Raw genomic sequence first — 16,442 nt, forward strand, 5'->3', positions numbered from 1 at the left:
CAGGTGGCTTTCAAGAATATTCCATGGGGCCGGGCGCGGTGGCTCACGCCTGTAATCCCAGCACTTTGGGAGGCCGAGGCGGGCGGATCACAAGGTCAGGAGATCGAGACCACGGTGAAACCCCGCCTCTACTAAAAATACAAAAAAAATTAGCCGGGCGCAGTGGCGGGTGCCTGTAGTCCCAGCTACTTGGGAGGCTGAGGCAGAATGGCAGGAACCCGGGAGGCGGAGCTTGCAGTGAGCCAAGATCATGCCACTGCACTCCAGCCAGGGGGAGAGAGCGAGACTCCGTCTCAACAAAAAAAAAAAAAAAAAAAGAATATTCCATGGGCTTTCAGATGTTCAAGGACAGGCCTTGTGGGGGTCCCTGAGTGAATGGGGTGAGGTGGGAATGAACTTGTTTGAACTCCTTCTGTTGACTGGCACCAGCAGCTGATCCCCTAGATCTGGCAACTTTGTGAACTGGGGACTATTGTTATTCCTATTTACAAATAAGAACAGCGAGGGTCCCAGAGAGAAAATGGCATACCTGAGAGAGCCACAGCTTTGTCCATCTGCCTCCTCAGGCCAAGGTCTCTCTCCTCCCCCACATTACATTAGGCTCAGCTTGATGTAGGCTGGAACATTTATTTAGTCGCTAATTATGTGATAGAAGTACATCAGTGAGCCAGGTGCGGTGGCTCACGCCTGTAATCCCAGCACTTTGGGAGGCTAAGGCGGGCAGATAGCCTGAGCTCAGGATTTCAACACCAGCCTTGGGCAACACGGTGAAACCCTGTCTCTACTAAAAATACAAAAAATTAGCAGGGCATGGCAGCGAGTGCCTGTAGCCCCAGCTTCTCAGGAGGCTGAGGCAGGAGAATCACTTGAACCTGGGAGGTGGAGGTTGCAGTGAGCCGAGATTGTGCTACTGTACTCCAGCCTGGGCGACAGAGCAAGACTCTGGCTCAAAAAAACCAATCAACCAAACAAACACAGAAGTACATCAGTGAATAAACAAGGCCCTCATGATTATTTACTTAATGTGAATAATCACACAAATAAATAAGCCCCTATCAGGGGGACTTAACTGGTCTGGGAAGACTTCCCTGCAGAAGTAACACTTAGAGATGTGAAGAGGGAGGCTGTGGCTTGTGCCTGTAATCCCAGCACTCTGGGAGGCCATGTGGGCGGATCACTTGAACCCAGGAGTTTGAGAGCAGCCTAAGCAACATGGCAAAACTCTGTCTCCATTAAAAATACAAAAATTAGCCAGGTGTGGTGGTGCATGCCTGTAGTCCCAGCTACTTGGGAGGCTGAGGTGGGAGGATCACCTGAGCCCGGGGGGTCTGCAGTGAGCCGTGATCACACAACTGCATTCCAACCTGGGTGACAGAGTTAAATTGTCTCAAAAAAAGGAAGAAAAAAAAAAGAGCTCTGAAGAGGTGCTAGGAGCTGACTAGACAAGAAAGGAGGGAAGACCATGCTAAGCAGAGGGTTACATGTGCCAGCGTGCTGTGGCCTCAGGAAACAGAACACCTCCACAGGACCCAGAAAAGGTTGGGTCTCTTCTCCCACTTCCATCCTGCTCTAGTCTGCCCCTGCAGAGGAAGGGTATAAACTGCCTTCCAGCACACAGACCAGATCTCTAGGTTAGGGAAGAGGGAAAGGCGTGTCCCCCAGAATGGGGATTCTAAACAGCGGAGGCCCTGCTTTGAGGTGCCTCTCCCCTACCCCAGAGGCAAAGAACCAAACAGTGTTAGGTTCTCACTGGATGTGCTTTGAGCTTTGAAGAGCAGACCCACAAGAACTGGGGATTCAGCTGCTCTCAAATCTCCTAGCAGAGCAACCCTCAAGAGGACCTTGCCAGGGCAGTGCTAGGCAGAGTCTCTCTGCCTGCCTAGGTCTGGCCTCCTTGGGCTCATCATAAACACAGGGACAGGGGCTGGGAATAGAAATTTAGGCTAACGGGTAGTGTGAGCTCGGCTGCCAGACAGATGCTGGAGATCCAGCTGCCAGGACCCTTCCTGCCCTATAGAGATTCAACTAACACTGCCCACCACCACTGCAAAACAAAAAAAAGCAAAAACGAAAAACCTTCCACCAGGGATCTGACCAGCAATTAAATGCTGATGGATGGGATGAGGCTGTTCTTTCTCATTCCCAGCCCAGGAGAGATGACGAGCTTCTTGGAGATGGGAGTGAAGGGTGAACCTCAGGGTTAATGTGGTCCATGAGACAGTTGTGAAAAAAGGCCTTCTAGGGAGAGGGGCCAGTGACCCTTGTTTCGTGGACTCTAGCAGGGCAAGGGTTAAGAGGCAGGGCCAGGAGAAGTGCCCCACCCAGAGGAGGGACCGGTATGTTAAAAGGCAAGCAGCTCAAGGAAGAGGAAGGGACAGATCCTCCCTGCATCCAAAGGCCTCCTCAGTCTGCAGCTCCAGCTCTAGGTAAGTGCACCTTCTCTGGGTCTGTCTGCCTGTCTGCTTGTTGGTCTGACCAAAGGGAACCTTCTGCATCATTATGCCATCTCTGGCTTGTTTTAACACTGGCCCTGGGTCCCTATGAGATCTCAACAGACCCTAACTCCAGTCCCCCTCCCATAACCCACCTGGGCTGTGCCTGACCACAGAATCAAGGAGATGCTGGCCTGGGAGGGAGCCGTAGAGCAGGGAGCAGGGAGCAGGGAGCTGTGTGTGTCCAGCCCTGACCTGTTCTGTTCTGCCCCCAGCCCCCCACAGTACTTTTCAAGCCATGCTTCCTGTACCCTCAGTGGGGCCCTGGCTGGGATATCATCATATACTGTAAGTTTGCGATGAGACACTACAGTATAGATGATGTACTAGTCCGGGCACCCCCAGCTCTGGAGCCTGACAAGGAGGACAGGAGAGATGCTGCAAGCCCAAGAAGCTCTCCGCTCAGCCTGTCACAGCCTACTGACTGCCAGGGCACTTGGGAATGGCAAGGAAACCGTTACCATTACTGAGTTTAGTAATGGTAAGGGTTCTCTTGCTATATCCAGAAAACGTGCCAGGAAGAGAACTCAGGACCCTGGAGCTGACTACTGGAAGGGAGACTCCAGCTCAAACAAGGCGGGGTGAGGGCATGGGATGGCGGGTAGGGGAGGGAATAGATACATGTTCTCTTTCCTGTTGTAAGGAAATAAAGATGAGGCCAGGCACAGTGGCTTAAGCCTGTAATCCCACCACTTTCAGAGGCCAAGGCAGGAGGATTTCTTGAGCCCAGGAGTTTGAGACCAGCCTAGACAACATAGTGAGACTCAGTCCCTAATATTAAAAAATAAAAATAAATAAATAAAAGGAATAAAGATGAGAACCAGAATGCCTGTCTTTTATTAGTATCCAAGACTGGGGAGAGGGATGGGGTGGGAGAGATCAAGAACTGGGGAGCAGATGGAAGGCGCTACCTCATTCAGGAGACACGAGTTCTTATCCAAGTTCAAGGTGAAGGAAGTGAGGGCGGGAAGAGAAAACCTCCCTACCAGCAACAGCGACTCAGGGAGAAACTCTGGGCCCATAGCTAGCTGGAGGTAGGGTGATATTGCTCCCACCAATGAGCCATCTTCTTAGCTACACCTTTGTAGCTGTGGTCCCAGGCAGAGGAACCACCTGGAAACTGAGCTAAGGCCAGTTCCTTCTTCCAACAGGAGACACAGCTGGGCAGGGACTGTGCAGACTCAGCAGGGCCAGGCCAGCTAGCAGCCAGTCAGTGTTCATGTCTCTCACCAGTCCCTGGAGGGTCCCCAGCCAAGGACAGATCTGGTCAGTTCCTGCCAGCAGCTTGAGCTGGAATGTCCTGGGAGGATCAGTAGAGGGTGGTCACTTGAGGAGCTTCACAGACAGGTGGATGTCAACATCACAGAGGAAGATGTTCATGAGGTCGCGGCCTGCCTCCTGTGCTATCTGGGAGATCACATGGCCCTTCGGACCAATCAGCAGTTTCTGAGGGTATATGAAAGAGAAGGAAGACAGGAATGATGGCACATGCCTGTAGTCCCAGCTATTCGGGGGGCTGAGGTGAGAGGATCCTTTGAGAACAGGAGTTTGAGTTCAGCCTGGGTAAAAGTGCAACCCCTCTTTAAAAAAAAGAGAGGGTGGCCGGGTGCGGTGGCTCATGCCTGTAATCCCAGCACTTTGGGAGGTTGAGGCGGGCAGATCACCTGAGGTCAGGAGTTCAAAACCAGCCTGGTCAACATGGTGAAACCCTGTCTCTACAAAAAATTAGCTGGGCATGGTGGTGGGCACCTGTAATCTTAGCTACTTGGGAGGCTGAGGCAGGAGAATCACTTGAACCCGAGAGGCAGAAGTTGCAGTGAGCTGAGATTGCGCCTCTGCACCCCAGCCTGAGTGACATAGCAAGACCCTGGCTCAAAAGAGATTAAAAAATTAAAAAAGGAGAGGGTTAGGTGCAGTGGCTCAGGGCCATTAATCCCAGCACTTTCGGAGGCCAAGGTGGGTGGACTGCTTGAGCCCAGGACAGTTTGAGACCAGCCTGGGCAACATAGTGAAACCCTTTCTCTACAAAACTTTTTTTTAAATTAGCGGATGGTCAGGCGGCACTTTGGGAGGCTGAGGCAGGCGGACAATTTGAGTTCAAGTGTTCGAAACCAGTCTGGCCAACATGGTGAAACTTCGTCTCTACTAAAAATACAAAAATTAGGCCGGGCGCGGTGGCTCAAGCCTGTAATCCCAGCACTTTGGGAGGCCGAGACGGGCGGATCACGAGGTCAGGAGATCGAGACCATCCTGGCTAACACGGTGAAACCCCGTCTCTACTAAAAAATACAAAAAACTAGCCGGGCGAGGTGGCGGGCACCTGTAGTCCCAGTTACTCGGGAGGCTGAGGCAGGAGAATGGCGTGAACCCGGGGGGGCGGAGCTTGCAGTGAGCCGAGATCGCGCCACTGCACTCCAGCCTGGGGCACAGAGCAAGACTCCGTCTCAAAAAAAAAAAAACAAAAAAAAACCCCAAAAAATTAGCTGGGCGTGGTGGTGGGCACCTGTAATCCCAGCTTCTTGGGAGGCTGAGGCAGGAGAATCACTTGAGCCCAGGAGGTGGAGGTTGCAGTGAGCAGAGATCGTGCCACTGCACTCCAGCCTGGGTGACAGAGTGAGACTTTGTCTCAAAAAAAATAAAAAATAAAAAAATTAGCTGATCCCAGCTCCTCAGGGGGCTGAGGCGGGAGGATTGCTTGAGCGTGGGAAGTCAAGGCTGCAGTGAGCTGTGATCCCACCACTGTACTCCAGCCTCAGTGACAGAGACTGTCTCAAAAAAAAGAAAAGAAAAAGAAAAAAGAGAGAAGGACATGGTCCTGCTCTCAGGGCTCCAAGCTAGGGGAAGAACTCCTGTCAAACATAGTCTTGATCTCTCCTCTGAGCCTAATCTCACTTACCATATAAGATTCTTTGGGCACCAGAAGCTTCTGTTGGATAACCAGCTCCCCACCTGGTCCTTCCTCCCATATTGCCGTCTTCTGTACAGGGAGACAAAAGATTAGTCAGTCATACTCCTCGGTAAAGGTGTGTGTCTGGTAGAGAGCCCCCAGAACCCTTCACTCTGTACCTGCTGTACATTGTAAGGCACCTCCTGAGGCAGGTGCTCTAGGAGTTTCTCTCGGATAATGTTGGTGCAGATCTCTTCTGGTGTCTGGCTAGTGAGGACTGCACTGTGGTACTCCCAGGGCCCTGGCTGGGCCTGTGTCAGGAGGTATTGCTGTGGGAACAGAGGGAATAGATGGGCATCTTAATCCCAACCAGGACTTTTCTCCTCATTTTTGCTTCCACGAGGAAATTAGAGGGCTGTCTTCATATGGTAGAAACCAAGGGCCAGGCTATGGCCAAGACTAACTGACCTTTAGTGTTTTCACATCCTCCTGGCTTAGGGCTGACAACATGAAGATCTCCTTGAAGTGGGGCCAGCCAATCCTCTGAGGGTTTCCCACAGATAGTGTGTTTGGGTCCTTAACTGCTGGGCTGGGGCAACGGGTACCAGGCTGTGAGTGGAAGGCCTGCCTCATCTCGAGCTTTTTGCCGTTGACCTCACCTTCAGTGAGGGCTGCCGTGAGCTCCAAGAGAACTGACTTCCGCTTCAGACAATCTATCTGGAGGTGGGGGATGGGCAAAGGGTGTGTGGTCAGAGATAGGGGACTTGGAGGGAAGTAGACCTCTTCCTCGGATGGGTAGTGCTCACCTTGTTCATGACCAGGACACTAGGGATCTGGGAGAACTTGGTCAAGCACCTGAGCAACTGAGGGCTGAGCTGGTTCCGTGTCCACTTGTCCGAGACATCCACAAGAACCACAACTGGAAGATGGCAAGGCAAGAAGAAGGAAAAGGAAATGGTCACTCTTCCTCCTGCCCTGACAAAAACTTACATGGTATGGGCTTGGCTTTCGCCCCACAAACTACCAAGGAATGAAAGGCCATGACCCCTGTAAACTGGGCTTAAGGTTCCCATCCTGAACCTAACCAAGATCAGCAGATTCCATGCTCTTCCATGGATCTTCCAACAAAGAGAGCTCCAGGTGATGCCTGAGGGACAGAAATACATCAGTCAGGAAGGGTCTTATGACTCAGGCATTTCTGATGAGGGATGTTGTATGGTAAAGGGGTTTTCCAGCCCCTATAATGGAATCTCCCCACCCTGTTTCAGTACCTCCCCCCATATCCACCCCAATTCCACCACCATTACCTCTTCTGTTTACCAGGACTGATAATGCCAGGTGTGTCAAGTAGAATCTAAAATCAGGAAAGTGAGATACCCAGACCCCAGAAGAAAAGATTATGACTGGGAAGTGAGAGAGAGGCTACCTGCGATGTCAGGAGCCTGCCCTCCCTCCTCAGTCAAGCTATTACTGACTTTAGGTTTATATTTTGTTGTTTTTTTTTTTTTTGAGACAGAGTCTCATTCTGTCGCCCAGGCTGGAGTGCAGTGGTACCATCTTGGCTCACTGCAACCTCTGCCTCCTGGGTTCAAGCAATTCTCCTGCCTCAACCTCCTGAGTAGCTGGGATTACAGGTGTGCACCACCGCACCCGGCTAATTTTTGTATTTTTTTAGTAGAGACAGGGTTTCACCATGTTGGCCAGGCTGGTCTCGAACTCCTGATCTCAAGTGATCCACCCGCTTTGGCCTCCCACAGTGCTGGGATATGTGCACTGCACCCAGGCTGACCTTAGGTTTTTACCATTCTGCTTTGATGGCATCTTGGAGAAAGACGATGACTGTGAATATAAGGAAGATTAGGAAACAGTAAACAGAATGAAATCGGCTGGGCATGGTGGCTCATGCTCACAATCCCAGCACTTTGGGAGGCCAAGGCGGGTGGATCACCTGAGGTCAGGAGTTTTGAGACCAGACTGGCCAACATGGTGAAACCCCATCTCTACCAAAAATACAAAATTAGCCGGGCGTGGTGGCACATGCCTGTAGTCCCAGCTACTCGGGAGGCTGAGGCAGGAGAACTACTTAAACCCGGGAGGCAGAGGTTGTGGTGAGCTGAGATTGTGCCACTGAACTCCAGCCTGGGCAACAAGAGTGAAACTCCATCTCAAAAAAAAAAAAGAGAATGAAATCTTTCTGACTAGATGCCAGGGGAGGGCAAGGTAGAGACAGAACTGTACCATGCCTAAAGGAAGAGGAAACCCCCTTTCCTGGCCGGGCATGGTGGCTCACGACTGTAATCCCAGCACTTTGGGAGGCCGAGGCAGGCTGATCACGAGGTCAGGACATCAAGACCATCCTGGCTAACATGGTGAGACATCGTTTCTACTAAAAATACAAAAAATTAGCCAGGTATGGTGGCGGGCGCCTGTAGTCCCAGCTACTTGGGAGGCTGAGGCAGGAGAATGGCGTGAACCCAGGAGGTGGAGCTTGCAGTGAGCCAACATAGAGTCACTGAACTCCAGTCTGGGTGATAGAGTGAGACTCCATCTCCAAAAAAAAAGAAAAAAAAGAAACCCCCTTTCCTCAGATAAATGAATGTAACCATCATCTTCTTCAAGGCTGATGGTAAGGGAGACCCTCTTAGCTTCACCCCCTGTCCTGTTTCAAGGACTCCCTTTGTAGGTACCCACCACCTGGGTCTCCTTCTCTGTGATGACCCCCAGAGCTTGGCAGCGAGTGGTATGCACCTTCTTGGAAACAGGGAACACCTGCCATGAACAAAGGAGTCTCAGTGAGGTACCAGATCCCTTCAAGACCATTCCTGAAGGCATGGCAAGAAGTAAAAGATGTAAAGGGTAGGATGGTCAAGGATGTAGCATACCTTTCGGCCTAGTAGCTGGTTGGAGAGCGTTGACTTCCCTGCATTCGGGGCTCCCAGGAGGACTACTCGTAGGACCCGGGGATTCTCAGGCATATCAGGGTGATGGACCAAGAGGAGATCCTGCTCATCTATGTGCAAGTGGGAAGAGGTGTGAGACACAGTGGAATCTGGATTTCCTGTCAGGTGCTTGTTCCCGCCCGCCCACAAAGGGAGCAGGGATACAAAATTAGTGCACCAGGTTGAAAGCACCTAGACCTGACTTTGAGACTTTGTTTGGCCCTTAATTTACATTAATTTATAAAGTAACTCTCTGAGCCCTTTAGTTTTCTCATATGTAAAATCGAGTTGATATTAACGGTACCTACTTACCAGCTTATAATTTTTTTTGATGACTAGCAATTGTGTAAAACAACTCAGCACAATGCCTGGCACTTAATAGTCAATTACTGCATGTAATTCTAATGTGTAGCTGTGCCTGAGAAGTGTATGTACATTTAAGCAAGCTGGACTACACAAAGCCAGATAATTCCTCAGCCGTCATTCTCTCACACTACTAAGGGTGCTATGAAGGCTCTGCAAGCTTTCCCAGTTTTTTTTTTTTTTTTTTTTTTCTGAAGGAAGGACGGGAGGCAGGGCTAGGGGTCAAGAAGGGAGAGGGCCCAGTCTTTTTATATTGTCTCCTTATGACACCATTTTGCAATGACCAGTTTGTGTCCAGTCTCCAATACCCGACTATGAAGAATAAAGTGTGCTATTTTCCAGGTGCAACTGTGTCTTGACAAGTAGATGAAGCCCAACATGCATTTATTGGATCAAATTTGCTTCCCATGTCAGGGTGCAGAGCTATAGTTCTGCTTTGTCTGTGGCCCTTCAATCTCATGCTCTTTAGTGAGCGCCTCTGGTTGTGACCAGATCGTTTCCTTCTCCGACTCAAACTGTTATTTCTCTCCTGTGAGATTTTTCATTGCTCGTCCCTGTCAGGGCCTCAACATCGTTTTCTATAAAATAGAATCGAAGACAATATCCCCAGAAACCTTTCAGTGCTAAAAAGGTGATAGTTCCGGGCAAACCTATCAGGGCTCTTTACCTCTGTGCATGGACACCGCCGGGACGCAAGAAGTCACCGAACTGTCGCGCTGAGAGGATCCGAGGAAGTGGTCCAGGGCAGAGCCCTGGCCATAATTCCGAGAAGCCGAAGCTAAGCGCGGACCAGAGAAAGCGGACCCCGCAACGCAGGACACGCACCTCCGTTGGAAGCTTAAGGGTGAGGAAAAAGGGATCACCCGCTCCCTCGCGACATGAGGGCCCACCTGCCAGACCCTTAACACCTCTTGAACAAGCCCAGCCCCGCGCCAACTGGGGGCAGCCATTACAGCCGCAAGGCACTCCGGGAACCGACCAAGAGCGTTCCTACGATTGAACGGAGCGGCTGACGAACCAGCGAGTAGGAGAGAGGTAGGTCGGCCCAAATGGAAAGCCGAGACACAGGGGATGTGGGCGGGAGGAGGAACCGCTCTGGAGACTGATCGAGGCAAAGGAAGGGGGGAAATGTGTATTTAGAGTCTGTGCAAGCATGGTGGTAGTTTTGGACTCCCTTACACAACGTATTTTTTTCTTCTGCCAAAGTTTTGTAAAAGGCCCTTCTAGCCACGTCTCCTAAACTACATTTCCCATGAGGCCAAATAGCAGAAATCGTCCTTCCATCGAGGGAGGAATGGTTGTGGGACTGGTAGGGGGCGCTGTTCCGCCTGTCCCCATAAGGGTTTTGTTGTTGTTTGTTCCTAGTCCTTTTCATCCTTTGGCCTACAGGATCATCTCCCAGCCTTACTTTGCCTTGCCCTAGAGGTCAGCGGTGGCCCCGGGCTGTCTGCACCTTTGCTTTATACTAGGCTCCTGCAAGGAGTGGTCCTTGGGTCGGTGTTTGGGATGAAGAGCAGGTGTGGATTTCCCTCCTGTAAGCTTCGGCTACTGTCTCCTATCTGAGGTCATTCCTTTATGGAGAAAAAACAGAGGGTTTGCAAAGGAGGAAGAAGCAGCTTAGCCACCTAAGCTCTCCTAGACCGCTCTAGCAGCCAGAGAAACTCCATTTACCTTGGTCTGTTTGAGGCCTTGAGACCTCTTCATCCTTTGTAGCCTCTAAATCAAACACTTGAAACAGAGATACACCTTGGTAGAGGGGAGTTTAGGAAAGAAGGTTCTTAGAGTCAGTGCTCATTCTGTTGCCCAGGCTGGAGTGCAGTGGCATGATCATAGCTCACTGGAACCTGAAACTCTTGGGTTCAAGCGATCTTCCAGTTTCAGCCCTCTTGAGTGGCCAGGACTACAGGCATGTGCTAACATGCCTGACTATGGAGGAAGATGTATAAAGCATCTACTAGCAAGCTCTGTCCCGTGCTGGGGATACATCAGTGAACAAAACAGGCAGAAATCTCTATCACGGGACTTCGGGGACCTCATCTCTAAAATAACAAAAATATGACACGATACAGTATAACAACTATTTATATAGCACTTACATTGTATTAGATATTATAAGTAATCTAGAGATGACTTAAAGTCATCTCTTACTACAAGAGAATCAGCAGATTTTGGTATCCATAGGATGGGAGGCTGGAAATTATAGTATCTAAATTCCCTGGGAAGACACAACTGTATATTCTGGCTATCCTCAATTTCTCTCCTCCCATTCTCTCTTTTATTTTATTTTTTTTTTGAGACAGGGTCTTGCTCTGTCGCCCAGACTGGAGTGCAGTGGTGCAATCATGGCTCAAGCATTCCTCCCACCTCAACCCCACTAGTAGCTGTGACTACAGACCTGCTGCCACCATGCCTAGTAATTCCTTTTTTTTTTTTTGAGATGGAGTTTCGCTCTTGTTGCCCATGCTGCAGTGCAATGGCACGATCTTGGTTCACTGCAACCTCCACCTCCCGGGTTCAAGTGATTTTCCTGCCTCAGCCTCCCGAGTAGCTGGGATCACAGGCATGCACCACCACGCCTGGCTAATTTTGTATTTTCAGTAGAGACAGGGTTTCTCCATGTTGGTTAGGTTGGTCTCGAACTCCCAACCTCAGGTGATCCACCCACCTTGGCCTCCCAAAGTGCTGGGATTACAGGTGTCAGATACCACGCCCAGCGCTAATTTTTAAATCTTTTGCAGAGACAGATTCTCACTATGTTGCCCAGGCTAGTCACGAACTCCTGGCCTCAAGTGATCCTCAGCCTCGGCCTCCCCAAGTGCTGAGTTTACAGGCATGAGACACCATGCCTGGCCTTTCCCCAGATATTTTTGTTCTTCAGTTGGTTGAATTCCTGGATGCTAAATCCTTGGATATTGAGGACCAATACTGAACAGGAGAGGGCTGTGGGGTTAATAGAGGATTTTCTTTTCTTTTTTAAGATGAAACTTTTATTTTTTTTGAGACGGAATCTGGCTCCCCTAGGCTAGAGTGCAATGGTTGAATCTCACTGCAACCTCTGCCTCCCAGACTCAAGCAATCCTCCTTCTTCAACCTCCCAAGTAGCTGGGACTATAGACGCGGGCCACCACACCCGGCTAATTTTTTGGTAATTTTTTTGTGCAGATGGGGTTTCACCATGTAGCCCAGGTTGGTCTTGAACTCCACGTACTCCACCTCCCAAAGTGCTGAGATTACAGGCGTGAGTCACTGTACCTGGCTGAACATTTTTTTTTTTTCTTTTTTGAGACGGAGTCTTGCTCTGTTGCCCAGGCTGGAGTGCAGTGGCACCATCTCGGCTCACTGCAAGTTCTGCCTCCTGGGTTCATGCCATTCTCCTGTCTCAGCCTCCCGAGTAGCTGAGACTACAGGCGCCCACCACCATGCCTGGCTAATTTTTTGTATTTTTAGTAGAGTGGGTGTTTCACTGTGTTAGCCAGGATGGTCTCGATCTCATGACCTCGTGATCCGCCCACCTTGGCCTCCCAAAGTGCTGGGATTACAGGCATGAGCCACTGCACCGGGCCACATTGTTTTTTTAGTTAAAAACAAAATTTGTTTTGAGACACAATCTCACTCTGTTGTCTGGGCTGGAGTATAGTGGTGCAATTTTGGTGCACTGCAACCTCCACCTCCTGGGCTCAGGTGATTCCCCTGTCTTAGCCTCCCAGGTAGCTACAGATGTGCACGATCATGCCCAGCTAATTTCTGTTTTTGGTCTTTTTTTTGAGACGGAGTCTTGCTCATCGCCCAGGTTGGAGTGCAGTGGTGTGATCTTGGCTCACTGCAACCTCCACCTCCCTGGTTCAAGTGATTCTCCTGGCTCAGCCTCCCGCGTAGCTGGGATTACAGGTCCCCGCCACCACACCGGCTAATTTTTGTGTTTTTAGTAGAGACAGGGTTTCACCATGTTGGCTAGGCTGGTCTCGAACTCCTGACCTCATGATCCGCCCGCCTCAGCCTCCCAAAGTTTACAGGGATTACAGGGATGAGTCACCGTGCCTAGCCTAATTTCTGTATTTTTTTATAGAGACAGGCTCTCACCATGTTGCCCAGACTGGTTGTCTTCTTTTTTTTTTCTTTTTTTTTTTTGAGACTCCCAGGCTGGAGTGAAATGGCACAATCTCATCTCACTGCAACCTTTTGTCTCCCGGGTTCAAGCGATTCTCTTGCCTCAGGCTCCCAAGTAGCTGGGGTTATAGTCTTCTGCCACCACACCTGGCTAATTTTTTGTATTTTTAGTAGAGATGGAGTTTCACCATGTTGGCCAGGCTGGTCTCGAACTCCTGACCTCAGGTGATCCACCTGCCTCGGCCTCCCAAAGTGATGAGATTACAGGTGTGAGCCACCGTGCCTGGCTTGGCCCAGGCTGGTCTTGAACTCATGGGCTCAAGTGAGCCACCTCCTTTGGCCTCCCAAAGTGCTGAGATTACAGGTGTTAGCTACTGCCCCTAGCCTTGGAACATTTTTTTTTTTTGAGATGGAGTCTCCCTCTGTTGCCCAGGCTGGAGTGCAGTGGTGCAATCTCAGCTTACTGCAACTACCACCTCCCGGGTTCAAGCAATTCTTCTGCCTCAGCCTCCTGAGTACCTGGGATTACAGGTACACTCCACCAAGCCCGGTTAATTTTTGTAGTTTTAGTAGAGACGGGGTTTCACCATATTGGCCAGGCTTGTCTCAAACTCCTAAACTCGTGATCCGCCCGCCTTGGCCTCCTAAAGCGTTGGGATTACAGGCGTGAGCCACCACGCCTGGCAGAACATTTTTTAAAAATCTTTGATTTTTATAGAAAGAACCTGTTCAAAACTTGCCAGACACCGCACACGAGAAGTTTCCAGAACCACAATGATGAAAAAAACTAAAACTGACAGACAGAAGAAAATGGGCAAACAGAACTGACCAACAGAACAAACAGAACAAAAATACCCCAGGCTAAACTGTCTCAAAATCAAGGTCCCAGTTGACCAGAGGATTCTAAAGAAACTCATGTGGCCAAGAGTGAGGAGACCCCAATGCCTGAGCAAGTACCCAGAGTGGAAGGAAAAACAATTCAGATATTCAAACCACAGTCCCTGCCCACTGGCCCCTCACGCTGTCAAGAGTGAGGCAAAGGGCTTCACAGCTTTTTGGGGCAGAGAAGAGAGTGATGACAATAACTTGAATAATGGGAGGAGGGGGATTTTTTTTTTTTTTGAGACAGAGTTTCACTCTTGTTGGCCAGGTTGGAGTGCAATGGCATGACCTCGGCTCACTGCAACCTCCGCCTCCCGGGTTCTAGGTGATTCTCCTGCCTTAGCCTCCTGAGTAGCTGGGATTACAGGCATGTGCCACCATGCCTGGCTAATTTTTTGGATTTTTAATAGAGATGGGGTTTCTCCATGTTGGTCAGGCTGGTCTCGAACTCCCAATCTCAGGTGATCCACCCTCCTCGGCCTCCCAAAGTGCTAGGATTACAGGTGTGAGCCACTGCGCCTGGTGAGGAGGGGAATTTTTATATTTCAACTTTTTGTTTTCTCTTCCCTTATAGGGGAAGAGGAGAGAGTGGTAGCTTGAAGTTAAGGAGAAAACAGTGATTTTTTTTCTTCTTCTTTAATGTAGAAAACATCTAGGAATGGCAGGCTGTCATGAAAAAAATGCCAAATTTGGCCAGTTCCTAAAGGGAGGTGGGCGCTTGTGTGGGTTGGTTATGAGAGGTACCAGCCTTGGGTGTTGCAGCCTCTTGGAAGAAAACACTCCAGATACAAATATTTGGGGGTGAGAGAGTAGAAGGGGGGCCAGAATGGGGAACCCTTAAGTGGTACCAAAATTAGCTGCCGCCTGCTCCCGGCTGGTGAGTTCCTGGGGTGTAGAGAGTAACAGAGAAGGAATTGGGGTCAAAGAGAAAATAGAGATGCTGATTAAAAAAAAAACAAAAAACTCTACTCAAGGCTCCATGGCCCTGGGTCTGAAGAGTAGAAAACTGCTAAGTGTAATTACAGTGCTTTCTTGAGTCATCCCCCACTGAACCTGAGCTCAGTTCTGGTGGAAAATCAATGCTGCCTGGACTAGGGGTATGGGCTGGTGGCCCAGTCTAGACTCTTGGCTCCCAGGGGAGAGGGGATGGGGGCGTCCCCTGCTGGAGACTATATATATGACAACAGCATATATTCCTGTATTTGAACCACTGTGGGTTTTCTGAGCCATTTCCCTACTTGAATTTCTTTTTTTTTCTTTCTTTGAGGCAGAGTCTTGCTCTGTCACCCAGGCTAGAGTGCAGTGGCCCAATCTCGGCTCACTGCAACCTCCGCCTCCCTGGCGGTTCTTCTGCCAGGGAGATTCAAGCGATTCTCTTGCCTCAGCCTCCCAAGTAACTGGGATTACAGGCACCCACCACCACACCAGCTAATTTTTTAAATTTTTAGTAGAGACGAAGTTTCACCATCTTGGCCAGGCTGGTCTTGAACTCCTGACCTCGTGATCCACCTTCCTCGGTGTCCCAAAGTGCTAGGATTACAGGCGTGAGCCACCGTGCCTGGGCCCCTACTTGAATTTCTTACCAAGGGCAGAATAGTGGATTTTTCCCCTGCCAATCATTAATTCATTATATACAATATGGTTATCCATAGAAACACCCCTACTCCAAACTCAGACTATGTGGATGGATGAGGCTTACTCCAGGCAGGGAGCACACAACCCAGAACCAACTCAATCAGCATATAACATTCTCTTGCCCATGATGATTGTTTTAGGGATGGGCATATAACCCAAGGAGATAAAAGGTACAAGGAGAATTTTGCTTCTTTCCCACTGGAGCTGGATGTAAGAAGACATAATATCTGGAGCTGCTGCAGTCATGTTGATACCAGAAGGGGAGAGCCAACCCAGAGAAAGATGTCATTTATTCACTCACTCAACAAAAATCTATTGAGTACTTGCTATGTGCCAAACACTGTTCTAGGGCTTAAGTCACCCACTTCAGCCTTCCAAAGTGCTGGGATTTCAGACATGAGCCAACATGCGCAGACCCCATCTGCTTCTCTCTCCTCCATCTTCACTACACTATTTTGTTTTTCTTTAATTAATTTATTTATTTGTTTTTGAGATGGAGTCTTGCTCTGTCGCCCAGGCTGAAGTGCAGTGGCACAATCTCTGCTCACTGCAACCTCCACTTCCCAGATTCAAGCAATTCTCCTGCCTTAGCCTCTGGAGTAGGTGGGATTACAGGCGTACACCACAATGCTTGGCTAATTTTTTGTATTTTTAGTACAGACAGGGTTTCTCCATGTTGGCCAAACTTGCCTCGAACTCCTGACCTCGTGATCTGCCTGCCTCAGCCTCCCAAAGTGCTGGGATTATGGGCATGAACCACCACGCACGGCCCACTACACTACACTATTTTAGTAAGAAAGATAAAGTTACACCTTGTAACTTGGGGTCAGGGAAGTTTTAGATTTTTTCTTTTTCCTTTTTTTTTTTTTCTTTTGAGACGGAGTCTCTCTCTATCATTCAGGCTGGAGTGCAGTGGCACTATCTCAACTCACTGCAACCTCTGCCTCCGGGGTTTAAGTGATTTTCCTGCCTCAGCCTCCCGAGTAACTGGGATCACAGGCATGTTCCACTACACCCGGCTAATTTTGTATTTTTAGCAGAGACGGGGTTTCTCCATGTTGGTCAGGCTGGTCTCAAACTCCCGACCTCAGGTGATCTGCCCACCTTGGCCTCCCAAAGTGCTGGGATTACAGGTGT

The 16,442-nt window shown here is 49.7% G+C and overlaps 2 protein-coding genes across 2 annotated transcripts in view; one reads left to right on the forward strand and one right to left on the reverse strand.

Moving 5' to 3' along the window:
* Positions 1 to 3,306: 3,306 nt before the first annotated feature.
* Positions 3,307 to 9,703, reverse strand: ERAL1 (Era-like 12S mitochondrial rRNA chaperone 1). Its single transcript, XM_011997496.1, has 10 exons — positions 9,349 to 9,703; positions 8,262 to 8,389; positions 8,071 to 8,148; positions 6,687 to 6,733; positions 6,465 to 6,526; positions 6,186 to 6,298; positions 5,848 to 6,096; positions 5,559 to 5,708; positions 5,389 to 5,469; positions 3,307 to 3,938 (listed from the first exon to the last, which is right to left on the reverse strand). Exons 1-10 carry the CDS (start codon positions 9,629 to 9,631, stop codon positions 3,816 to 3,818), a joined length of 1,314 nt encoding a protein of 437 aa, XP_011852886.1. The 5' UTR covers positions 9,632 to 9,703; the 3' UTR covers positions 3,307 to 3,815.
* FAM222B (family with sequence similarity 222, member B) overlaps positions 9,434 to 16,442 on the forward strand; it is a 131,474-nt gene continuing 124,465 nt past the window's right edge. Inside the window, exon 1 of the mRNA XM_011997493.1 lies at positions 9,434 to 9,716. The gene's annotated coding sequence lies outside the window, so the exon portion shown is untranslated. The remainder of the gene's footprint in view (positions 9,717 to 16,442) is intronic.

Source organism: Mandrillus leucophaeus, unplaced genomic scaffold (genome assembly GCF_000951045.1).
Source record: "Mandrillus leucophaeus isolate KB7577 unplaced genomic scaffold, Mleu.le_1.0 Scaffold541, whole genome shotgun sequence".
NCBI lineage: Eukaryota > Metazoa > Chordata > Mammalia > Primates > Cercopithecidae > Mandrillus > Mandrillus leucophaeus.